General features: G+C 45.4%; 1 protein-coding gene across 2 annotated transcripts; it reads right to left on the minus strand.

The window, feature by feature from the left end:
• Positions 1 to 1,552: 1,552 nt before the first annotated feature.
• LOC138085384 (prostaglandin E2 omega-hydroxylase CYP4F21-like) lies at positions 1,553 to 19,325 on the minus strand. Of its 2 annotated transcripts, none has more exons than XM_068979724.1 (13): positions 19,281 to 19,325; positions 18,726 to 18,924; positions 16,637 to 16,781; positions 13,809 to 13,862; positions 13,589 to 13,716; positions 9,406 to 9,527; positions 8,346 to 8,631; positions 7,423 to 7,489; positions 5,522 to 5,651; positions 2,974 to 3,107; positions 2,814 to 2,878; positions 2,549 to 2,631; positions 1,553 to 2,136 (listed from the first exon to the last, which is right to left on the minus strand). In XM_068979724.1, exons 2-13 carry the CDS (start codon positions 18,921 to 18,923, stop codon positions 1,962 to 1,964), a joined length of 1,587 nt encoding a protein of 528 aa, XP_068835825.1. In that variant the 5' UTR covers position 18,924; positions 19,281 to 19,325; the 3' UTR covers positions 1,553 to 1,961. The 2 variants fall into 2 exon arrangements, with proteins under 2 accessions (XP_068835825.1, XP_068835826.1); XM_068979725.1 differs by lacking the exon at positions 19,281 to 19,325 and adding an exon at positions 19,164 to 19,260.
• Positions 19,326 to 26,031: the final 6,706 nt, after the last annotated feature.

Genomic DNA, 26,031 nt, shown 5'->3' on the forward strand with positions numbered 1-26,031 from the left:
ATAACTTTCCTTCCGAGGAGTAAGTGTCTTTTAATTTCATGGCTGCAGTCACCATCTGCAGGGATTTTGGAGCCCCCCAAAAAATAAAGTCAGCCAATGTTTCCACTGTTTCCCCATCTATTTGTCATGAAGTGATGGGACCGATGCCACGATCTTAGTTTTCTGAATGTTGAGCTTTAAGCCAACTTTTTTACTCTCCTCTTTCACTTTCATCAAGAGGCTCTTTAGTTCTTCGCTTTCTGCCATAAGGGTGGTGTCATCTGCATATATGAGGTTATTGATATTTCTCCTGGCAATCTTAATTCCAGCTTAGAATATGTTAAACATTTTCTCATTTTGCAATATAGGGTTTCTTTCTTATTTTGAAACCATTAAGTCCTCTGGCTCCTGAAAGAGCCTGAGACTGAGACTCTATCCCTGCAACCTGAGTGGGGTTAGTCCTGGGGCAGCTACTCTTCTGAGTGCTGAAGGAAGTGGCCCCACTCCTGCCCCATCCACTTCACCCACTTGGCCTCCACTCCCTAAAACATCCAGATAAAAATGAAGTCCTGGGTCATGACTCTATGATAGGAAAAAAAATTTTTTTCAGTTCCCAAATTCAGGTCAATGTCACACCAAGGCCCTTTGAAATTGCAATAGATGTAACTATGGGAATTTTGAAGTTGCTGAACCTTCTAATGATAGTCTTCTGAAGCAGCAGGTTTCCACATGTCCCTAAATTTAAGTATACCTATGATGACTTTAAAATATTTTATTTTTTAAGGCTTTTTTTTAATTAAATTGTTTTAAATTTTACTTTATAATACTGTATTGGTTTTGCTATACATTGACATGAATCCACCATGGGTGTACATGAGTTCCCAATCCTGAACCCCCCTCCCACCTCCTTCCCCATATCATCTCTCTTGGTCATCTCAGTGCACCAGCCCCAAGCATCCTGTATCCTGTATCGAATCTAGTCTGGCAATTCGTTTCTTACATGATAGTATACTATGGTTTTCCCTGTGGTCATGTATATGGATGTGAGAGTTAGACTGTGAAGAAGGCTGAGCGCCGAAGAATTGATGCGTTTGAACTGTGGTATTGGAGAAGACTCTTGAGAGTCCCTTGGACTGCAAGGAGATCCAACCAGTCCATTCTGAAGGAGATCAGCCCTGGGATTTCTTTGGAAGGAATGATGCTAAAGCTGAAACTCCAGTTCTTTGGCCACCTCATGCGAAGAGTTGACTCATTGGAAAAGACTCTGATGCTGGGAGTGATTGGGGGCAGGAGGAGAAGGGGACAACAGAGGATGAGATGGCTGGATGGCATCATGGACTCGATGAACATGAGTCTCAGTGAACTCCGGGAGATGGTGATGGACAGGGAGGCCTGGCGTGCTGCAATTCATGAGGTCGCAAAGAGTCGGACACAACTGAGCAACTGAACTGAACTGAACTGATACGTGTTTCAAATTTACGAAAGCGATGCAGAAAGAAGTGAGGAAATGAGCCCTTATTGATTACTAATGCTTACTACATACTGAGTCAGTCATTTTGCATATGCTTGTTTATTCAGTCTCCCCAACAGCCCAGTAAAGTGGCTACAATTATGTAATAAAGGAACTGAGAGGTAAACAATTTTCTTAAGCCAAACAACTAGTAAATGGCAGACTGGGATGGTGACCTTTACATTACTATGGCAGGGAGCAAGTCCAAGGTCATCTGACCCTCTCTGCATCAAGCAATTGGACTTCCTTAATGAGTAGTCTTATACTTGGGATCCAGGTTCCCCTCTGAGCCGCCCTGCTAAAGGCCAACAGGTTTACAGCAACCCCCACCTGCCTGGAACCTAGCAGACCCTATGTGCTACTTGCTGTCTTCTTGATGAGACTAGGGCAGAGGTGACCACGAATTTTGATTTCCAATCTGCCACTTGAGGTGTCTAGCGTCAGGGAGGATCCCAGGAGAGAAGGTGCTGGGTCATTGCTGGCCTGCGCTCAGCGGCTCCACCCGCAGCCAGAGTCCGCCCTCAGTACGCAGGATAAGCTCTGGCTTCCGGCACGGCTCCTTATCCGGCAGAACGCGGAAGCGCAGTAAGGTGAGCGCCAAGATCACTTTCATCTCAGTCATGGCGAAGGTCTGCCCAATGCAGTTCCTGCAGGCAGGAGTGGTGGCTCTGACTACTCCCTGGACCTTCATCCCAGCCTCATCAAGCCGGAAATCTGGCCCACAACCCCCATCCCCATCTGTAGAGACAGAGAAGTCGAACAATGCCTGGGACCCCTGACATGGGTTTGCATATCCCCTGGGCCTTGTCCAGATTCCAGTTCTGAACGCAGACGCAGGAAGGAAAGGGCTCTCAGCACACTTCAGGCCCCTCCTTGGGCCCACCTCCATTCCCCAAACGTTTATCTGTCACCTCCTGGGCAGGGGAGGGAAGGAAAGCCAGAACTCTGACTATCTTCATTTTTCCCACCCCACTGCCTGACAGTCATGCCTGGAATCTCAGTCCCAGATGCTGCCACCCCCACCACCGCATTCCCACCTCAAATGCCCAATGTCCTCACCTGGGACCTGCTGAGAAGGGAATAAAAGCCAGAGGTGACCTCCCTTTGATGTTTTCTGGGTCAAAGCGGAAGGGGTCATAGACCTGGGGACAAGACAAGACAGGGTTGCTGGGTGGTATCTCCCAGGACGTCCATCCTTGGAAAGGCAGATGTGTTTATAATGGGGAGGGAGTGATGTCTGATTTGCCAGAACCCTGTGCCCTCCTTGGGTCTCCAAAGGGGAATGGACAAAGATGATGGAGGTAGGGTGTGGGGGAGGCATCACCTCAGGGTCTGGCCACACAGATGGGTTGTGGTGGGTCCCAAAAATATCAATGAGGCAGACAACACCTGTGGAACAGGAGGGACCAGTCAGGACTAGTTCCTCCCTGCCTTACTGGCCCCCTTTCTGACCAGGAACCTCCTCCCCTAGTCATTGTGGGCACCTTTGGGGACGACCCGGCCATCTGGGAGCACAATGTCCTGGGTACAGCGGCGGGAGATGCTGGTAACCGGGGGGTGCAACCGCAGACTCTCCTTGATGCACATGGTCAGGAAGGGCAACTGGGCCAGGTCGTCCCTATGGAAACCTCATGACAATTATCCAGGGAACAAAAACAGAGACACTCCTCAGCCCTTTGACTGTTCCTTAAGATCCTTCTTCCTAAAACAAAATCACAGGTGGATAATCTATCTCCAAATTGATTAAGTCATATACATAAATATAGACAGCTCTTTCTTTGACCATCATGACTCAGTATAAGTTTTAAGAAAGAAAGAAGGAAGGAAGGAAGAAATGCAGGATCAAAAAAGTACTAGAAGAAACTTAGCCAGATATTTTTAGATTTTCTGAACAATTCACCTAAAAGACAATCATAAAAACTTTTACATTTTTGTAAATATAAAACATTTTTACGGCAAGACCACAAAGTCAGAAGACAAATGAGTAAGAAAAAGATTCAATGTTTACTCTTATGTAACTACAGGACTAGAGATTCTAGCTAATACACTTATGAGGTGGGAGAGGAGAGTAATGTCATTTGAAATGTGGGGTAAATGTGTCATTTTTTGCAGATAGTGATTTTATATTTAGAAAACAAGTGAATTCACTGGAAAACTTTTATAAACATTGAAGACAAGATCCAGTAAGTGGGGGCTGAATTCTTTTTTTAAAAATCTCCCCCTTTCTGTGTGGTTATTTGAATTCTTCATAGCTGATACAGTTAACTAGCTCAAAACTGGAAAACTTCAAGACAAACTCCATATGGTCCAACAGCACTCACTTCCCTCCACAGTTTTCCTAGTGATCATTTTTTATGTATCCTTTCAGAGGTAACTTTTTGCATTAAAAAATAAATTATATAGTAGCATACTGAATACCATACACACTACTGTTCATTTCAAGTAACGTAAACCAATGTCTTATACATCTCTTGGAATTTGTGTCAAAAACAGGGCCTTCCACACTCTGGAGCTAGAAAATAATTTTTCATGGTTTATCCTACAGACTCTAAGACTTCTTTATTTTTCATTTAAATCTTTGATTCTTGTGGATGTTATTTTCTTATAAGGCCCAAGAAGCAGGATGAATTAACTTTTCTCCATATACATCCCTAGTTGACCCAGAGGTTTTATTAAACAACCTTTATTTTTCCTAATGATAAGAGACTAAATATTTAGCATTTGCTGTTGTTTGCTATGGACAAGAAAGCTTTATCCATAAATTATTAGTTTTTCTATTAGAAATAGGAGTCAGAAGAGATAATAAAAGAAAAGATGATGATGATACAAAGTGTGTGTGTGTTGGTATCTCAGTTGTGTCCGACTGTGAGACTCCATGGACTGCAGTTTGCCAGCTTCCTCTGTCCACGGAATTCTCGGGCAAGAATATTGAAGTGGGTTGCCATTCCCATCTCCGTGATATAAAGCATCTGAATTCAACTTATCAAGAAATGTGAACGTGTTCTATCCAAATAAACTTATAAATATTTTTCAATCCAGATAGGCATATGGTTTACCATAACAACAAGGGTATCTAAGGGTTAATTTAACAACATGTGAGTATTATCTTTATGCTAAAATTGTAGGCTCCATTAAAAGCCTGGAGATTACTTGGATTTCCAAAAATGGATATCCGCTTCATGCTCTGGGATACTGTGTATTAATATTATGCTTCCGACAGGTCAATTATATATTCACAACAACCACCTCTCTCCATCCTTCCTTTCTCTCTCTCTTCTCCCTTCCTCCTAGTTCTTAATTTACTCCCTGCTGTCTTCCTGACCTAATCATATCTCAAATGCACCCAAATATCTACTCACCAATATTCAGGGTCTCAGCTGAGGCACTTTTTCCACCCTCGATTTTGTCCCTCTTAGTCTAAACTCCAGGCCTGCTTGAAACTTGTCTTCACCAGGCTAGGAGCTCCTGGAAGGCAAAGACTGGGGGGCGTCTGGGACCTTCCTGAATCTCCAGGACAACAAAGAAGCTGGAAAGAACTGGAGATGGCATAGAACTGGGGATAGGGAAACAGGGTGGCAGTGTTTACTAAATGGGGACTGGGTGGAGAAAGATGCAGGTGTCCCTGGACAAGAGTTTAATACTTTATTCCCTCGATGATCTGTCTGAATCATGGACTAAATAATATGAGGAGCTAGAGGGGGAAGGAGATGAGGAAACACAGAGTAAAGATGCTTGAAAACATGTGATTTCAGAGAGAAAATTAAGGGAGTGGAGGGGAAGTTCACTTACTGAATTTGTGCCAAGTGTCATCATCTGTCCTCACACATTGTTGCAAATTATCTCAGAATCCAAATTTTTGTCCCAAGAGCCAGTTTGCCCTGCTATACATGCTGAGTACTAGATCTTGCCTCTGGGCTCTGTTCCTATTCCCACTAAGTGAAAGAATCAACAAAAAGATTTTCTCTCTGCCCCAACCAGGGAGCAGAGCCAAGGAGAGGGGTTCAAAAAAAGGCCATGAGGTCTTGAACTCACCATTCAATCTCTTTAGACTCACGGTCCCTCAGAAGGTCTTGCACTTCTTGCCGGCAGCGCTCCTGGTATTCTGGGTGCTTTGCAAGGTTGTACAGGATCCAGGAGAGACCACTGGCTGTGGTGTCATGGCCTGAGTAGCATCCAGAAAGACTTCACCTCTGGGATACTTCAGCACCAAAAGTGAACAGCACCCTCACAGTAAGGACCATGGGGAAATTGGTAGGGATGAGGTAGCCCAGGGTCCACACACCAAGTCCCTGGGATAGAGAGATTCTGCCCTTTCCTTGTATTCTGAGTGTTTTGCAAGGTTGTGGAGGACTCAGGAGAGGCCACTGGCTGTGGCATCATGGCCTGAGGGGCATCCAGAACCTCTTGGGTCTCTGGGTTACTTCAGTACTAGAGCATGGACAGCTGCTGGGAGCCAGCACAGGAGATCCCACCCATGGCAAAGGTCATGAGGAAGAGGCCTGATGGGCAAAGGCAGGTCAGGAATCGAGGGACTCCCCGACCCCACCCACGACAAGGTTATGTGGAAGAGGCCTGATGGGCAAGGCAGATCAAGACTCAAGGGGTCCCCTAGATCTGCTTGAGCATCTACCCCTGAAACCAAAATCTGTCTGTTGTACTACACTCTTCTGACATTAACAGGGGCTATCCCCGACCACCTTTCTCTGGAAAATTAACTTAGAGCTCCAGTTAATAGTCTCCTGCATATAAAAGAAGTGTCTCAGCTCAAACCTCTCTGCTGGCAGTCTAGCTTGTGTGACAGGTTTATCCACACTCCTGCTACTATGCACATGATTGTTTACAACCTCTCAGCCATAAACAGCACAGAGAGTTTGGAGTATTTTGAAAGTCTTAGTTAGCATAGGGTTTTTCTAAAGATAAAAATCATGTTGGTTAAGGGTTTCATTGCTGAGTTAATGATTGCCACCAGGCCTCCATATCCTTAGGCACCTGGGAGTATGTTAATCAATGTAATTGGAATGTAGAAAAAGAAATATAGTAGTTTTGATGTTAACAATACTAGACTTTTGAGTTAATGAATTTTCTCTTTGTTATAAATCACTATACTTCCCTTTCTTTGTTATAAATCATTGTATCCTTGCTATGTAAGAATGTAACTTTATCACTATCTTAAGACTAACTAGATCTTAAGGGAATACAAGTTTTCTGATTGATTAACCTTTATCAATAGAAAGAAAGATGGGGCCATAAAATGTTAATCGATCTCCAGACCAGAAGATATAGTAAACAAACGTAAGACAAAGAACAAAGATATGCAAAGAACACTCTGTCTTTAGATAAGGGTCAGAGCAGCTGACCCTGCATGACTCTGCTTCTTACATTTATCTCTATGTACAACTTAAAGTATAAAAGCTTCCCTGAAAAATAAAGAGACAAACCAGGACCAGTTCCACAAAAGCCTGGTTTCCCCGTGTCATCTTTTCTTTCTTACTCTCCTTTTCAGGCTGATTCCCATCTGGACCACAGAGGTCAGCCGTGTTTACTTATTTGCCTGGGCTTCTAAGACCTGAACGGGAAAGCGCCCTGCATCTTCACCCCCTCGGGAGACTGAGAGGGCACCTGCGGCCTACGTAAACGGTACAAGTCTCTTGTCTCAAGACTTTTATTGACTTTCTGTGTAAACCAAGGAATATAAGCCTCTTTCTCTCCTCTATTCTCTTAACTGCAAATTCTTTCCTTATCTCTCTCTAAATCTATATATCTCCCTCTCCTAGCCGTCCACGCTTCAGATACCCTGGATCCAACCGGGGCTGGACCCCGGTAGACAGCTCTCTTGCACTAAGGCCCATGGGGAGGATGGGGAGGGATGGGGTAGTCCAGGGTCAATTCAGCAAGTTCCCTTCCTTTCTCTAGCCCCAAACTGGGACCCTCACCCTCAAACATGAAGGTGTCAGCTTCAGCCCGGATATCTTCATCTGACAATCCCTTCCCATCTTCGTCCTAGAGAGAAAGCAAGATTCCCAGAATCCCATTAGTTCTGAGGACCCCTGAGTCTAATGTGAAACAGTCTCTAAAACTGTATATAGGAACCCAATCCCAACCTGAAGCCCTAGAAATCCTTTGCTCAGCCTGTAACTAGAGGCTATATTCCATAGGCCTCCTCCTTAACATCTTTCTCTACTGTGTTGTCCCTGGTGAGAGGAATCAGTAATCTGAAAATATTTTCATGTTTATACATGACAGGGGATTTCTGCAAAAAGTTTCTGGCAACCTGGGTTACAACCTGGGTTATAAAACTATAGAACCTGTAGAATTTGCCTTCTCACCAGAGTATTTGTTTAAGCTCCAGAATAATCTTTCTTCCAGTCCCTCTCCCTCTCTCCATAGGGATAAAGGGGCTGATGTATCAATTGCCCTGTATAAGTTCCAAATGTCAAAATCTAGAGGTACTTGTACTGTGATCCAAGCATGGTGCCCTCATAAGCATTTGGGAATGGGGAGCCAGAGCTACAATTCTACTCAAGCTACTAGTATGGCCATGAGAAATAAATGTGCTGCTTTGCTCCAGGCTTCCGTATATATATGTAGATTCTGTACATACACGTAGAGCCTACCTCAGTGGTAGACTGACTTATCAGTCTGCATTAGAGTCAAATCACAGGCCCTTCACAATTTCAGACTTAGCAGTCCCCTACAGGCTATACTGCGCATGATCATCTCTAAAACATCCCTGACCCATCCCTCCCTTCTACAAGCACCTTCCAGGGCTTCCCAGGACCCTCTGCATCCCATTCAAATTCTTTGATCAGGTCAAAGTCCCTTCTACCTCTTGAACTCAGATCCCAGAGGAACCCACCTTGGTCAGCAGAAGCACATCAATGAAGTCCAAAGTCTTGGTCTTTGCCTTGGCCTTGAGGAAGTCATCAACAGTCTCCTTGGGGAGAGTGCGGCGCCGCTCCTGGATGATGGCATCGGTGAAGTCATGCACCAGGCGGCAGGCCCTGCGGAAGCGCCGCCCGTCTGAGGTGAGGAAGTATAGGAAGTCCGTGTGCAGGAAGATCCGCCTGTTCCGCTTTGCCACAAGCTCGCTGAGCTCCAAGATGGCGGTGATATATTTACTGGGCTTCCTACTGGATGAGAGCCTGAAGGGAGGAAACAACTTAAAACACCTGAAGCCCAGAAGCCAGGGGCTACCTCCCTTCAGGAACTGAGGCTCCAAGAACAAATGGCTCACAGATACAGTGCGGGGATGAGCCAGAAGATGTGACTCTTCAGACTCTTCTCAACCCACATCCTATCTCAGTGAGCTGCCTCCATGCCCCAGGCACCCAGAGCACAGCTTAGATACCATGCTTCTCTCCTTTCTCTCTGTCTCAGTATCTGCCCCTTCTCCTTCCCCATACTGTCCACTTGTCTCAGCCCTTATCCTTTCCCAGCTGGTCAATGGCCCAGCCCCTTCCTTAGTCTCCTTACATCCAGTGTCAATACCATCCAGGGTCTACATGACTATTGGATTCTCTTGAGTCAGATGTCTAAGCTCAGCTTTAACCAAGACCTTCATGTGCTCAAACACCTTCCATAGCTCCCAGGAAACCTCAGATAAAGTTCATATCTTCTTAGACTGACTTCAGAATTCCCTTAAGATATTACCTTCTCATTCCTCCAACCTGTTTTTTTTTTCATGGTGTCTCCTCACTGTTGCACATACTTTTCTCATCCTACCCTCCTGCCCTTTATCAAAGGGTTCTACCTACCTGGAAGGAGAGCTCCTTCTCTTTCCATTTCCTGTCCTGGGTTGTCCAGCTCTGAGCCACCTCCTCCAGGAAGGCCCTTCCAATTGCCCTGGTCAGTCCTCCCTCCCCATCTACTACCTTGAGTCTATGACTCATATTCCCAGGCCCAGCAATGAAACTCACTCTTGGCAATTGCTATCAAAACTGAAGACACATTTCTGCAGACTGTCCAAGGTCAGAAGGCTGATGTGTTCAAACATGTCCAGATGGGTGTGGCCCTCTGTGACCAGGCGCTCCCACTTGGCCTAGTCAGAGAAGGAGACAGAGCTGGGGCCCCTTCACAACCACCTGGGTGGACTACCCTAAGACCCTGCCTCTTGGTTCCAGGACCATCCCCAGGGAGCATCAGGCTTGAGTGGAAGTGCAAGCTGTTACTTACAGAACGTGAAGTTCTCATTGCTGGAAGTCAAGAGACCTGAATTTAAATCCTCACTCAGCCTCCTGCTCTCTATATATTCTTGATCAATTTATGACATGAATCCAATGCTCAATAAATCTTGCTTTCATCATCTTCATTGTTAAAAGCTGATTAGGAAACTGTCCCTTATGTTGAGAAAGGCCAAGTTCTTCCATGGGCCTTGAGTATCCCAAGTATCCCAAGTATCCCTTTAGTATACCAAGCATATTCTTGCTTGGTATACTAAAAAAATTGGAAGACCCTGATGTTCTTTACCTGGGCCATTTCTCAGAGTTGTGTTTGTAGTAAAAAAAACCTTGAGAAGTGAGGTAATGTGTCCTCCTGGAAAAATATCAGGCTTGCTTCTAGTTCTAAAAGTCATAGAGTCCCTAAACCTATTAGTTCTCCCCACTGTAATACAACATACTACATGAGCAGGCACCAGCTGAAGCCCACCTGTGTCATCCTCATGGAATTTGTTTACTTGGAGGAAGAATACAAACCAACAGGAAGCACATGGCATTTACTGAGCCAAGAGTAATAAATTATCCTTTGTCTGTGACTCAGGACTCTTGTGTCTAATGGCAGAATCCATGAAACAGTAACAAGCTTACTTGTCCATTTGCAAGTATAGAAAAGTCCCAAGCACTTCACAAAATTCCTTCCTTTAGTTCTTCAATTCCATATATATATATATATATATATATATATATATATATATATATATATATATGCCCTTTGCAATGTGATTTTTAAGTATATTATAATAGGGCATGGGGCTTATTTCACCATCCTTTGATTCTGAGTTGGCCTTGGACCTGCTTTGGCCAGTAACGTGAGAAAAATGATGACTAGGGTGCCTCATAGGCTTCCCTGATAGTTCACTTGGTAAAGAATCCACCTGCAATGCAGGAGGCCCTGGTTCGATTCCTGGGTCAGGAAAATCAACTGGAGAAGGGATAGGCTACCAACTCCTGTATTCTTGGGCTTCCCTTGTGGCTCAGCTGGTAAAGAATCTGCCTGCAGTGTGGGAGACCTGGGCTAGGAAGATCCCCTGGAGAAGGAAAAGGCTACCTACTCCAGTATTCTGGCCTAGAGAATTCCACGGACGGTATAGTCCATGTGGTCACAAAGAGTTGGGCACAACTGAGTGACTTTCACTTTCAGGGTACCCCAAACCAAGACCCCAAAAGGCATTGCATTTCTGCATTGTTTGTTGTAACTTCTTTTTCGAGTCTAATTTTATCAATTTGAGTCTTCCCTCTTCTTTCCTGAGAAGTCTTGCTAATGGTTTAGCAATTTTATTTATCTTCTCAAAGAAACACCTTTAGTTTTGTTGCTCTTTGGTACTTTTTTCTTCATGTATTTTTTATTTCAGCTCCAATCTCTCTGACTTCTTTCCTTCCACTAACTTGGGGGGCTTGTTGTTCTTCCTTTCTCTTTGCTTTAGATGTGATGTTAGGTTGTTTGTTTGACATTTTTCTTGTTTCTTGAGGTAGGCTTGAAAAGCAGTTCTTAGAACTGTTTTTCCTGCATCCCATAGATTTAGAGGTGTGTTTTCAGTGTCATTGGTTTCTAGGTGTTTTTTTTGTGTGTGTGTTTGTGTTTTTTATGGTTTTTTCCTATAATTGATATCTAACCACATAGCATAAAGGTCAGAAAAAACGCTTGATAGAATTTTAATTTTCTTAAATTTACCAAGGCTTGATTTGTGACCCAAGATGTGATCTATCCTGGGTCACATGTGCACTTCAGGGAAAAAAAAAATGTATTCTGTTGCTTTTGGAAGGGTTTTCCTGTAGATATCAATTAGGTCCATCTGGTATAATGTGAAAACACAACCCTCAGAATGGCAGAAAATAATTGCAAATAAAGAAACTGACAGAGGATTAATCTCCAAAATATACAAGCAGCCCATGCAGCTCAATATCAGAAAAACAAACAACACAATCATAAAATGGGCAGAGGCCCTCAAGAGAAATTTCTCCAAAGACATACAGGTGGCCAATCAACACACGAAGAAGGTGATCAGTCTTGCTCATTGTTAGGGAAATCAAAACTAAAATGAGGTATCACCTCACCCTAGTTAGAACTTCCATCATCAAAAATTCTCAAGCAATAAATGCTGGAGAGGATATGGAGAAAAGGAAACCCTCTTGCGCTATTGGTGTGACTATAAATTGATACAAGCCACTGTGGAGAGCAGTATAGAGATTTCTTTAAAAACCAGGACTACTAAGCAAATATCTTGAGAAAATCATAGTTCAAAAAGTCACATATACCCTAATGTTCATTGCTGCACTATTTACAATAGCCAGGATATGGAAACAACCTAGATGCCCACTGACAGATGAATGGATAAAGAAGTTGTGGTGCATAGGTACAACGCACTTAGTCATCAAAAGGAAAACCAGGAATACTAAGCAAATATCTTGAGAAAATCATAGTTCAAAAAGTCACATATACTGTTCATTGCTGCACTATTTACAATAGCCAGGATATGGAAACAACGTAGATGCCCACTGACAGATGAATGGATAAAGAAGTTGTGGTACATAGGTACAATGCACTTAGTCATCAAAAGGAACAAATGTGAATCACTTGTACTGAGGTGGATAAGTCTAGAGCCTGTTACACCAAGTGAAGTAAATCTTATATTGGCCAAGAGAAAAACAATTATTTTGCTATATATATATATATATATATATATATATATATATATAAATAAAATTTGCTTCCCTGGTGGCTCAAACATTAAAGAATCTGCTTGCAATGCAAGGAGACCCAGGTTCAATCTCTGGATCAGGGAGACCCCTGGAGAAGGGAATGGCAACCCACTCCAGTGTTCTTGCCTGGAGAGTTCCATGGACAGAGGAGCCTGTGGGCTACAGTCCATGGGGTCATAAAGAATTGGACACAACTGAGAGACTAACACTTTCACTTTTCATGGGATCTAGAAAAATGGCACTGATGAACCTAATTGCAGGGCAGGAATGAAGATTCAGATATAGAGAACAGACTCTGGAACACAGCAGGGAGAAGAGGGGGTGGAACAAATTGAGAAAGTAGCGTTGATGTATATATTACTATTATGTGTAAAATAGATAGCTAGGGGGAAGGTGCTATATATGACTGATTAGCATTGCTTTATGGCAGAAACTGACACAACTGTGTAAGGCAATTAAACTCCAATTAAAAACTAAAATAAAAATAAAAGGGCATTGCAGTCTCTTCTCAGTCTGTTGGAACATTGCTTCTGCCAGTGAACAAACCTGAAATGTCTTCAAGGGAGAGAATCACATAAAAGGAAATCCATTTGACCTGGGTGAAATGATCCAAGATCAGCTAAGAAGGGATAGGCTACCCACTCCAGTATTCTTGGGCTTCCCTGGTGGCTCAGCTGGTAAAGAATACGCCTGCAATGTGGGAGACCTGGGTTCAATCCCTGGGTTGGGAAGATCCCCTGGAGAAGGGAAAGGCTACCTACTCCAGTATTCGAGCCTGGAGAACTCCATGGACTGGAGTCACAAAGAGTCAGACACAACTGAGTGACTTTCACCTTCGTGTTATTGTTTGTAAGTGATTTGTTGCTCCAGAATGACTACTAAACAACATTCATTATTTCCCTAAAATATGTCTCAAGATTCCAAGGCTTCTGTGAAGAAAAAGAGAAACTAACACATTCTGAGCACTTACTGTGTGCCAGGAACATGGCTCCATTACATTATGTTGACCACTTTGCAAAACAAGGCTCATGTTATACTTATTTATCAGCCAAGGAAACTAAGGTTCAGAAGGGAGAACAATGGCCTCAAAGTCAACTGGAAGATCCAGAATTCCAGACAAGATGTTCCTGAGTCCCCGTTATCCTCAAGATTCCAGCTGGAACGCTGGGTTCAAGAGACTCACGTGCATGATCTCTGCGCTCTTCGTGAAAATCTTCATATAGGGCTTCAGGATGTTGAAGTGGAAGGCGGGTGTCAGCATGCGACGGTGGCTGCTCCACTTGTCACCAGCACTCAGCAGGAGCCCATCCCCTAGCAGAGACAGCCACAGGGAGTGAGCAAAGGAAGACCTTCCCCTGGGTCCCCAAAGTCATCCGCAATCCCCTTCACTCACAGTTACTCACCCAGCCAGGGTTTTAGAGTGCCATAGAACAGCACGTCCTTGGGTGCAATGGCAGCTGAAATGAATAAACACAATCAGGGGCCAGGTAGATGGAGAGGAGAAGGACTTCTGATGAGGGGTGGAGGCTTCCAGCCAGGAATCTGCATTCCCTCTCCAAGCCCAACATAGCAGAATGAGACTAAGAGCACAGGAAGCTGGGAGGGGAGAAGGGACCAGACCAGGCAGCGGCACAGAGAAGAGCAAAGGCAGAGCCCATAGACACAACTCAGTGTGCTTAGACATACCCCAGAATGACACAACATGCCCAGCATTCCTTGACATAGCCTACAGAGTCCAACACATTCTGACATGGAAGCAAAACCCAGCCCTCTACAAAACACCTTTACAGGGACCAAGGACACCACACCTGCCCCAGCACGAGGACCTCTCCTGAGACATCTGACGTGGCCCCATGTGTTACCATGCCCTGACGTGGCCCCAACATGCATGACACAACCTGAAATGATGCACAGCTCTGCCATGGACCTGAAGACCACCTGACCTGTTCCCAGGGTGCCCCAGGCAGGCTCCAGACAGGACTTGAATACAGTGATCTCACAGACATGAATCAAGTGTAAGCCAGGCATACCTTAAGACCCCAAACAGGCAGGATTCACACAAGGTCTCAGGCATTTCTCAAAGTGACCCTGAGCCCCAGACCTGAGGCAAACCCCACATGTGGCCCAGGAGTGATCAACAGGAGAACCAGACAATCTCTAATGACATTTCAGATAAGAACCGGAGAGACTCCTAGATGCCTCAAATGTCCTTGGCCACAGGTGAGCTCCAGACATGACTGAGAACATCTTTGAGCTCAGGCATAAAATATACTAGGTGGCACCAAGTATAACACACCAGTTGTAACCAGAATCCATGTGGATACATAAATGTGACTAGATGTGGCCATGCAGCAGACACTGCACAGACATGACTGGAGGTCAGGCAGGTGGGAGTCTGCAGTGAGAGACAGTGGTACCCTGGCCACACACCCCACTGTCTGCATCACGGTCAGCCGCCCAATTAGAGGCAACACAGACCATGACGGGGACAAGCTGTGGCCAAGGATCTACCTGGAGCCAAGAGCACAGGCTTGACGCAGGTGGGCTGGAAGATGTAGATGACTGCACACCAGGGCCCCACCCACCAGCAGGCTGCATCCCCATAGGTGCCAGCCAGGCCCTGTGTGCACAGGAGGCCTTCCTCCCAGCTCTGAATCTGGAGAGAAACAAATAGGACCTAATTCAAGCTATTCTAGGCTGCCAGAGGGAAGGATCTGCAGGGCAGAGAGCCACACCTGAAGCTATGCATCGATTTCAGCAGCTGCTCCTCTGTCCTCATGCTTTCTCAGGCTCCTTCCCCACACCCTCCGTAAAGGACAGTTGGATGCCCCTTCAGGTGCAGGGAAGGGTCTTTCCCTGTGTGGATCCCAAACACCATGTTCAACTCACTTCTCTTCCACCCCCATATTCCAGATAAGGAAACTGAGGCTCTGAATATTGAAATGACTTGCCCACAGTCGCACAGATATTATGCCTGACACATGAAGCCAGGTGTGCCTGAATCCAGGGTCTGAGTTCTTAACCACTGAACTGCTCTAAGCCCTAAAACAGCAGCTCAGGTAACCCTGTGCCTGCCAAGACAATGCAATCAGACTCTCAGGAACATGAGAATTTGTCCTATGACCCAAGCCACGCAAATTAAAGGGAACCTTCAACTTTTTCTAAAACTGTTTTTAATGAGTTCACTTTTCTATGGGGGTTGAGCTTGGAGGTTTCAATCTTACCAGGATAAGAGGGAAGCCATCACAGATGAACACAGAACTAAACAATGAAAACAGATTTTTGATGACATTTTAAGACCCAGATCCAGCTGTCCTGAAGACATCTTCCTTGGAGTTTACAGTCAACTGATACTCTTTCTTTGTATAGATCATACACGGTTGAGTTTCCACCACTACAGCTGAAAGAAACTGCAGCAGCCAGAGAGAGCTAGGGCCCTGCCCAGAGTCACTCAGAGTTCTGGTGTCAGAAACCAGATCTCTGTCAGAAGCTGCCCATTCCCCTGCTTGCGTGGTCTGTCTGTGGATGGGAGGGGCAGGGGACAAAGTTAGGGAGCCAGGGTGGGATGAGGTAGAGTCTCCTCAGGGAGATTCCTGGGCACTGGAGAAGGAAGGCCCTGAATTAGAAGTGGCTGAGCCACAGGATATGGTCAAGAAACCAACCCATTGGAGAGGTGGATGTCACAAAAATACAGCCCAGATCATGCACCAGACATAAACTTTCATTGCTGGGGATCTGGGGATGAGTGAGACTGAGAGCAGACATGCCAGGGAGCCTGGGATGCTATGGAAGCCCACTGCATCACTCTACCCTCTGCTTTCAAATATATCTGTTCATTGTTCCAGACCCAGTTCCAGCACCTCCTCTTCCAGAAAGCCTTCCAGCATGCCCTAACAGAGGACCTTGCTTCTTCTTGGGTTGCCACAGCCCATCTCCCTCCAGCCAATTCCTGACCAACTACACCAGGTCAGGGATATCCTGTTCCAGATGTGAGTCCTGAGATTGGGGACATCTTTCAGCAGGGGACCAGAGTAGGGTATAGTTAACAGAGTGAGGAAGGAGACAGTGAAATGGGGGCTGATGAACATATGAAAGAAAGGAGGAAATGGCTGAGCCAGAGAGGGGAGGAGGGGCCATGATCCTGTAGGGGCCACATCAAATGTAGGCAAGGAGGGGTTGGAATCCCTCAAATGTGTCATAGCATCCACCACCACAAGCTCTGCCTGGGTACCTGAGGCGTTGGTGATGCTCCGGAGCATGTCAGGGTGGCAGAAGATGACCAGTGGGACAATGGGGCCAAACCAGATCAAATATCCACGGGGGTAGTTGGCCGCCATCTGAGTGAAGTAGATCAGGCCCTGCTCCGTGGGGGGCACCTGCAAGCAAGGGAACAGCAATCACTTCCCAGATGGAGCCACGCAGTGGACAGTGTGTCAGATTCTGTACAGATGGAGAGAACCTCTGCTTCCTCCTTCTCTGGGAGCAGAAGGGACATGGAGCATTTCCAAGTCCCAAGGATGTACCACAGGACACAGGCAAAAGACAGGCTCTCTACCCATAGCGAGGTTGACCTTGACTTGAGAAGTCAGATTTTTCATGTCCTGGGAGTGGTCCCAGTTCCAGGAGTGCCTACAGGAGGAGATCCCTATGGGGGAGGTTTGTGGATGCAGGGTGGCCTCAGGACTTCTCCCTAGGTTTGGGTCCCACATCCTTTCATAATCTGGATGGTCCAAGTGACCTCCAGTTCCTTACATGGTAAAGGGTCCTGGGACCTTCCAGACCTGGGACCTTCCAGCCCTGGCAGATCCCAAGGGACAGACATTAATCAAGAAAGCAACTCAGACCTACAAACCTTCTCTATTGGCTAGGCTCTATGCAGAGTGCCTCCTGTCTGTCTATTCCTCTGCAACCTCGGGATACGACTTTCAGTTGTGCCACTTATAGATGAAGAAACCAGCACCATATGCAACCCAACGGGAAGAAGATGATGCTCCTAGAGAAGCATCACCTCCATCAGGATGCTCCATTCAAGCTTGACAAAGGTGCTCCGGGTGCTCTAGGCAGGTGAACATAAGTCACTTTTACTTTGGGGCTTTGTTCCCCTCTCCCCAAGGACCTCAGGTGAGGGTTCAGTGCACTTGGTGAGAACTGGTCCAGAGAGAGAGAGTGACTCAGCCAGGGTCACACAGCAAGAGGGGCCACAGGAAAGAAAAGTGATTAAGACCAGACCACACAGCCAAGCCCTTGGAGGGAAGAGCAGAACTGCAATAATTTTATAACATTCCTGTTACCTCCAGGGCTTGCAGAGACCATTTCTAGACCCAGACTCTCAGGAAATCTACACAGCAAGCTTTGGAATGCCCCCTGTTCTGGGCTTCTGAACTTTGCCATCATAAACAGGAAAACTGCAGTCAAGTCCTCCCTCAAGTTGTAGTTCTCATCCCAGACAGGAAGGAAAAAATGTTCTCATCTCTCAGCCGGGCTGTTAGATGGGGATAGCTGGGTACTCATTCCTTTGACCTTGACAGAAGAGGGTAATGGCAAGTTTGTCACCTAGATAACCAAACATTTATTTTGCATGGTTACAGTATGCCAGCCCTGGAGTATGCACTCTAGTGTCTGCTCCCTAGAACTAGTATCAAACTGGAAGGTGATTAATATATAATTGGACAGTTGACGGTTTAATCAGTCATAAGCAGAACCAATTCAAAGATCAAAGTCTGGGGCACAAAGTTGGCAAGCACAGAGGATGGGGAGGTCTAAGAGGGCTTCTTAAAGAAGAAGTGAACTTTATCCCGGTTGGGCAATGAGCCCATTGGGATATCTTGGGAGGAGAGAAGGTAAGATTAGAAGAAGGGATCCTGTGAGAGAGAGGGTATGGGAAGCTGTGGTCCTGTAGGTCGGGGTGGGGAGTTGATAGCCAATTCTTGTGGGACAGCTGTAACCCAGAATGAAAAGACACAGGAAATGGATCACAACCAGACCAGACTCTGGACAGCACCCTTGAGGAGACCTCAAGGTCACCATGGAGACTAGAGAGGTCAGGAGACCAGGCTCTGTGAAGCCTGACCTCAGAGATGCACTAATGTGTGGAAGTCAGGCAGGAAATGGACCTCAAAACAGACTACGGCTGGAAGGACTGGATGTGGGGAAGGTCTCGATGGCAGAGCAGAGGAATAAGTGAGTGAGGAAGATGGGGCTCCCTGGCTTCCCTTGCTTCTCTGCTGTCCTAGACCCGACCCCCAACCTGAGCCCCATTCCTGACCTCAGGAAGTCCATCCACCCTGATCCCCCAGACCCATCCTACTGCCCACGCTCACCAGGTCCATGTGACCCAAGAACCAGTTGCTTTTTGGGGGCTGCAGGAAACATCGGAGGCGGCGAGAGTTGTTGTAGAAGGTGTAGGTCCAGGCCAGGACGCGGGCCAGGATCCAGGAGGCCCCAACCAACAGCAGCAGCAGCCACGGGGAGGCTGCCACAGGCCCGAGTCCCAGCCTGGATAGGCTCAGCTCCAGCATCCTATGGGGTAAACAGGGTGAAGGGTGAGCCCCTGAGGGTGAAAGAAGAGGCAGTGATGGTGAGCTGTGAGGCAGAGATAAATAGAGTGAGAGGAGCAATGGAGTGAAGGGCAGGGTGAGCGCCGGGGACGGGGCAAGACAGGCTCAGAAATGGGCAGACATGGGCTCTAAGAGGGAATCATAGACAGAGAGAGACAGAAGGACATTCTGTATGACACAGAATGTTTGCGTGTTAGTTACCTACTGACATCCACTCATCTCCCAGACCAGCTTGTTCCCTGGAGCCACCCTGCCTAGAACAGTGGCCTTTCCCACCCCAGGCCAGGCCGCCCAGCCCCATTACCCCCAGCCTGTCACCTTCTGCCAAGAGCAGCTTGTCCTGCACAATTCCCCTGCTCCTCCTGGGAAAGCTTGTTCTGACCTTGACCCAGGAAAAAACCTGCCAGTGTCCACACTGAGCCAGCCAATCCTTGCTGCCTGCTTACCTCCTCCTTACCTGGAGGCTGTCCAAATAAAGGGTGAGGCCTGTGAGCAAGTTCAGTGTCATAGTTTGTACACTAGATGCTCAGGACTCATCACATCCCAAATGGGAAAACTGTGGGGCAGGTAAAGATGACTCTGGGGTCCCAGGTGTGCAGCCACACCTGCGGCTCTAAGCACAGTATAGCAGATAAAAGCATGAACATTCAGGTATCACACAAGCAGGGCCTAGCTCAGCCTTGTCTGAAGTCATTTCCAGGGCTCCTTTCCACGCCTGGGCCAGGAGGGTGTCACATAACACTTCCTGGGACAGAAACAGGGAGCTCGGAGACATGAACTCTCTGACCTCCTGGTGATACAGCCTGGCAAGAATTTAAGTCCTGCCTCTCAGCACCCCAGGGCCCAGGTTGAGACATGACAGCTGGGAGCAGGAGCAGAGAAACACACCCAGCTGAGAATTACAAGGGGATAAAGGACTCAGTCGGAAGACAGCATCTTGAGACATGAAGGGTAAGGCTGCAAGGGACCTAGAGAGACCAGTATGCACACAGAAGAGGCAGAGCTCGGAGTGGAGTTCTGACCCACCCTCATTCATACTGTGGGCTTTGAAGACCCTCTCTGATCTCAACCTTCCTATCTGGGAAATGGGATGTTGGATGAGACCCAGAGATAAGGCTTGCATAAAGGAAACAACTCTGTGCGACAACTGTATATGAGGAGTGTGTACTGTGTGCTGGGTCCTTCAAAAAGCATGCCTACAGTGTGTCAGGAGCTCTACATAAAGCGTGTCTGTTATGTTCTGGATGAGCTACTGAAAGAGCACCTACTGTGTGCCAAGGACTCTGCATAAATCCTGTCTACTGTATGCCGGGTGTTCTACGTGCCTACGGTGTACTGAAGATTCTCCACAAGGCATGCCTACTAAGTGCTGAGTCCCTACACAAGGCACACCTACTATGTGTTAGGTGTGGTATGTAAAGAAAACCTACTGTGTGTTTGATAAACTTTGTAAAACACAGCTATTGTGTGCTGAGTACTCTGTATAGAATGCCTACTGTATGTCCAGTGCTCTACATATAGTGATCCCACTGTATGCGGGATGTTCTTACAGCAAGATAATACATCACCTTCCCCTCAGGGCTCTGGGCCAGCACCCTGAGGTCAGGCAGAGGGGCCCAAGTGATGGCAGAGGGGAAGATACCTATTTAACAAACGAGTAAACTGAAGTTCATAGAGGTAAAGCCTGACATCTCTCTAGAGCTGAGGCAGGAGATATATGGGCCCTGGGCAAAGCAGCTGGACTTTGTTAAGCAGAGTAAATTGCAACTCTGTTTTCCCTAACACTCCAAGGACAAAGTTAATGGCAGGAACTAGCTCTGCTAGAACAAAGAGATAAGATGAGCACATTTATCGCTCCTGAGGTCAAGGAAGTCTCCCCCACTGCACATGCACAGAGTCAATAAGGGAGGGGTTGCCACCCCATAATAGGTATTGTTGAACCTCCCCCAGGCCTCTGCACTGGTATCCATTTGGGCAAAAAGATGTGCACGTGTATAGAGAAGGGTCCTAGGGAAGGTCTTCCCTGTAGGCTTCTTTTACACTAGAAATGGAAGTAATGTGGTTGGTTGTTGTAGACTTCTTGGGTCCAGCCAGACACTGGAGATAATCCCTTGTTCTTGAAGCTTTCTATGCAGCTGTTGTCAAGATATTTATGTAAACCTGCAAGAAGACAAGCATTTTCTGTTTTGCAGCATTTTATCTGTGTATGAATGAAAAGGGTAAAAGAGAAGAGTGAAAAGGCTGCCTTAAAACACAACATTTAAAAGAAAAATGAGATCATGGCATCCAGTCCCATCACTTCACGGCAAATAGAAGAGAGAAAAGTGGAATCAGTGACATATTTTCTTTTCTTAGGTTCTGAAATCACTGCGAAGGATGCTTGTAGCCATGAAAGTAAAAGATACTTGCCCCTTGGAAGTAAAGCTATGACAAATGTAGACAGTGTATTAAAAAGCAGAGACACCACTTTGCCAGCAAAGGTCCACATAGTCAAAACTATGGTTTTCCCAATAGTCATGTGTAGATGTGAGAGATGGACCTTAAAGAAGGCTGAGCTCCAAGGAATTGATGCTTTTGAATTGTGGTGCTGGAGAAGACTCTTGAGAGTCCCTTGGGATGCAAAGAGTTAATCCTAAAAGAAATCAGTTAAAGATTCAACCCTAAATATTCATTGGAAGGACTGTTGCTGAAGCTGAAGCTCCAATACTTTGGCCACCGATGCAAAGAACCCACTCACTGAAAAAGACCCTGATGCTGGGAAAGACTGAAGGCGAGAAAAGAAGGGAGAGGCAGAGGGTGAGATGGTTAAATAGCATCACCAACTCAATGGACCTGAATTTAAGCAAACTCTGGGAGATAGTGGAGGACAGAGGAGCCTGGTGTGCTGCAGTCCATGGGGTTGCAAAGAGTTGGAAGTGACTTAGGGATTGAACAACAACAGTGAATGAAAAGTGTTATGGCTGTAAAGGTCAATCCTGGGAGGCAAAGTCTTGAGAAAGGGCTATCATGTATATTTCAGGCTATAGGCAATGTTCTTTCACAAAGGTGCAGCGTCAGCATGCCTAAGCACTGGCAACACAGCACAAAGGTTAGAGATAAAGGAATAGATCTGATGTAAAGTCACATTGGTTCTTCCCTGTTACAACAGGAGTTTTTAGCCATCTACCTACAGCCTCTCTGGGTAGAGAAAGGAGATGACATTTGGTCAGTGGGAGGCATCTTCAGGCAATCAGACGGGGTTAGAGGATTGACATCTATCCTTTCCAATGGCCACCTGCTTGCAGTTTCAGCTCATCTCTCTGTGTTCCAGGACCAGCTACTCCCTGTCCTGGGGGTGGTGTCAGCTCTCAACTGATGCTAGCTCCCAGAGTGCTACACTTGATGGTTCCCCTTGGTCCTGTTGTCAACTGAAATGAAAAACACACAATGTAAGAGCAGTGAGTTTCAGTTTAATTCAGAGACCCTACTGAGGACTATAGCCCAGGATACAGCCTCTCACATAGCTCTGAGAAACTACTCCAAAGAGGTAAGAGGGGAGGTCTGCATACATGTGATTTTGGCTAAGGGGTACAGACAATCCCATATACACCTTACAGGGAACAGATTTCTCAGTTAAACATTGAAGTACTTTTCTAAGTATGGCAAGATGCAAAATTCAGGCTCATAAAAATTTTTTCCTGATATATATATATGTATAAATATCTAAAGGCATTTTTTGCCTCTTTTCCCAATGTACAGAGTACCCCATCCTGTCCTCTGTGCTGAATAGTGACTGCAGTGGCTAATGATTTGATCCTTATAGAGCCAGATAGAGAGAAGTATTTCTTGCTTACACAGCTCATATTTTGTAAATGGTCCCTACCTAAACCCGACAAAGTAGCCCACCTGAGGTCCCCATCAGAACCCAACTATTACATTCCCCAAAGAGATGGGACACCTCAGCAATCCAGTCATGACCGTGTCCTTGATTGTGTAGGCACAGAAAAATTGCAATATTACACCCAACACCTGGAGTGGGAGAGCAAAGTAGAAGGAACAATGGTTCTGTTAAGTGTCTCAGTTCAGTTCAGTTCAGTTGTTCAGTTGTGTCCAACTGTTTGAGACCCCATGGACTGCAGCATGCCAGGCTTCCCTGTCCATGACCAACTCCCAAAGCCTACACAAATTCATGTCCATTGCGTTGGTGATGCCATCCAACCATCTGTCATCCCCTTCTCCTCCCACCTTCAATCTTTCCCAGCATCAGGGTCTTTTCAAATGAGTCAGTTCTTTGCATCAGGTGGCCAAAATATTGGAGTTTCAGTTTCAGCATCAGTCCTTCCAATGAATATTTAGGACTGATTTCCTTTAGGATGGACTGGTTTGATCTCCTTGCTGTCCAAGGGACTCTCAAGAGTCTTCTCCAACATCACAGTACAAAAGCATCAATTCTTCAGTGCTCAGCTTTCTTTATAGTCAAACTCTCACACCCATACATGACTGCTGGAAAAACCATAGCTTTGTCTAGATGGACCTTTTTTGGCAAAGTAATGTCTCTGCTTTTTAATATGCTGTCTAAGTTGGTCATAACTTTTCTTCCAAGGAGCAAGCATCTTTTAATTTCATGGCTGCAGTCACCATCTGCCATGGTTTTGGAGCCCCCCAAAATAAAGTCTCTCACTGTTTCCATTGCTTCCCCATCTATTTGTCGTGAAGTGATGGGACCTGATTCCATGATCTTAGTTTTCTGAATGTTGGGTTTTAAGCCAACTTATTCACTCTCCTCTTTCACTTTCATCAAGAGGCTCTTTAGTTCTTCGCTTTCTGCCATAAGGGTGTTGTTATCTGCATATCTGAGGTTATTGATATTTCTCCTGGCAATCTTTATTCTAGCCTGTGCTTCATCCAGCCCAGTGTTTCTCATGAGGTACTCTGCATATAAGTTAAATAAGCAGGGTGACAATATACAGCCTTGACATACTCCTTTCCCGATTCGGAACCAGTCTGTTGTTTCATGTCCAGTTCTAACTGTTCCTTCCGGACCTGCATACACAGATTTCTCAGAAGGCAGGTAAGGTGGTCTGATATTCCCATCTCTTTAAGAATTTTCCACAGTTTGTTGTAATCCACACAGCGAAAGGCTTTGGCCTTTGACTACAAGTAGTCTACATGTAACCAATTGTTTCCTTTCCTTAGATGAATCTTGCAAAATGTTTTTCATTGTAATTGCTAATCTATGTGATTACAAATTATAAAATATAATTTGAAAGTTATAAAATTTTTAATTTTCAAAATTTTAAAAATTTAAAAGAAAAATGCTTAGTTTTATGGTAGTAATATGCTTATCGCATGCTTAGTGCCCTGCCTGCCACGCAGCAAAATACAACATATACAAACTATGAAAAGCCAGATGCATCCTGGTTTAAAAAAAAAAAAAAAAGGACTTCAGGTTCCAGGATTCAAATCAGGACCAGCAGACTAAATTTGGGCATGCTCTTCTCAAATGAATTTAAATGAGTTAAGTGGTTATAACAACACTCCCAGGCTCAGAGTCAGCACCAAGCATGAATAACTGCCATTGTTTCCTGATTTCATAACAGAATGAGGACTGGGCTTTGGGTCAGAAGGCTCATGGTCAAAGCTGATCTTTGCCATTCTCCAGCTGATGTGCCCTCTCTGAACTTCACATTCCTTCTCAGTAAAATAGGTAATAAACACAGGCCCTTGGGGACTGGAGGAGTGAACCTACATGAGTCTTAGTTACCTCTGTTACTAGGACCAAGTGAACAGTGTCTGGAGTCACCAGGTATTACATGCTGTATGAAAAGTGTTTCATGTATGTGCATCTATTACATATAAATGAAATTTCTACACCAAAGGTATGTGATTAAGAGTAACTCAATTTGTAACTTGTGATATATCAAGCCATCAAAGTGCCTAAAGAGAATCCTTACACAGTGAGACTGAAGGACCTTAGCTACTCCATTTTGTTAACAGAAAAACTCCATTTTGTAAGGTTCCAGGAAAAGAGCCTTTGAAAATCCAAGAGCCTTTGGAAATCCCCTGACCTAACCCCACCACCCTCAAGCCAATCGGACCCCAGACCAAAATCTCCTGACTTAATGTTCAGGAACTCGTGGTCTACCTAGGTAATGGGAACCAATCAGAACCCGTGGCCAGCCCAAGAAATGGGAACCAATCAGAACCCGGGGCCAGTCGGGGAAAATAAAAACCAATCAGAAACCAACACCTAACCCTTCCACAGAAGGTAACCAATTAGACATCTCCCAACCCAGAAACTCCTGTTTTTCAAATTTCTCATGCGAGAATACCCTATATAAACAATATAACCCAGAACTCGGGGCTCCTCCCTATAGCCGCTGCGTCAGTATCTGTGGGAGCCCCAGCTCGAGCTTGGTAATAAAAACTCTCTTGCTTTTGCATCGGTCATCGGCTCCCTGGTGGTCATTGGGAGATTTCGCGACTTGGGCACAACAAGACAAAGCTTTTTCCTAACATAATGCCATTTACAAAAATAAAGAGTGACTTGAATACTTAACACTTAAAGATTTTTAAAGACCACCAGATGATGATTGTATGCTGTGGGAGGATGTTCACAATATATTGTTATATGAAAACCCAGATTAGCAAGAAAAAAATTAGGATAAAATAGCATTTTTTTCTTGATGCAAAATTCACATAAGATAAAATTCACTATTTTGACCATTATAAAAGGTTCAATTCCATGCATCTAGTACATTCACAATACTGTATAGTCACCACATCTCCTCTGTCTGGTTTCAAGATATTTTCATCATCTGAAAGGAGTAAAGTACCCAATAGCAGTCACTCTCTGTTTCCCACTCCACCCTCCATCTCGTGAATCTCTCTCTATGGATTTACCTATTCTGCACATTTCATATAAATGAAAATATATAGTATGGATGTTTTGTGTCTGGCTCCCTTCATTTAGCATGTTTTCAAAGTTGGTTCATGTTGGAGTATATATCAGTGCTTCATTCGTTTTTATGACCCAATAATATTCCTTATTATGATACCTCATTTTATTTACCCATTCATCTGTTAATAG

This window comes from Capricornis sumatraensis, chromosome 9 (genome assembly GCF_032405125.1).
Source record: "Capricornis sumatraensis isolate serow.1 chromosome 9, serow.2, whole genome shotgun sequence".
Taxonomy (NCBI): Eukaryota; Metazoa; Chordata; class Mammalia; order Artiodactyla; family Bovidae; genus Capricornis; species Capricornis sumatraensis.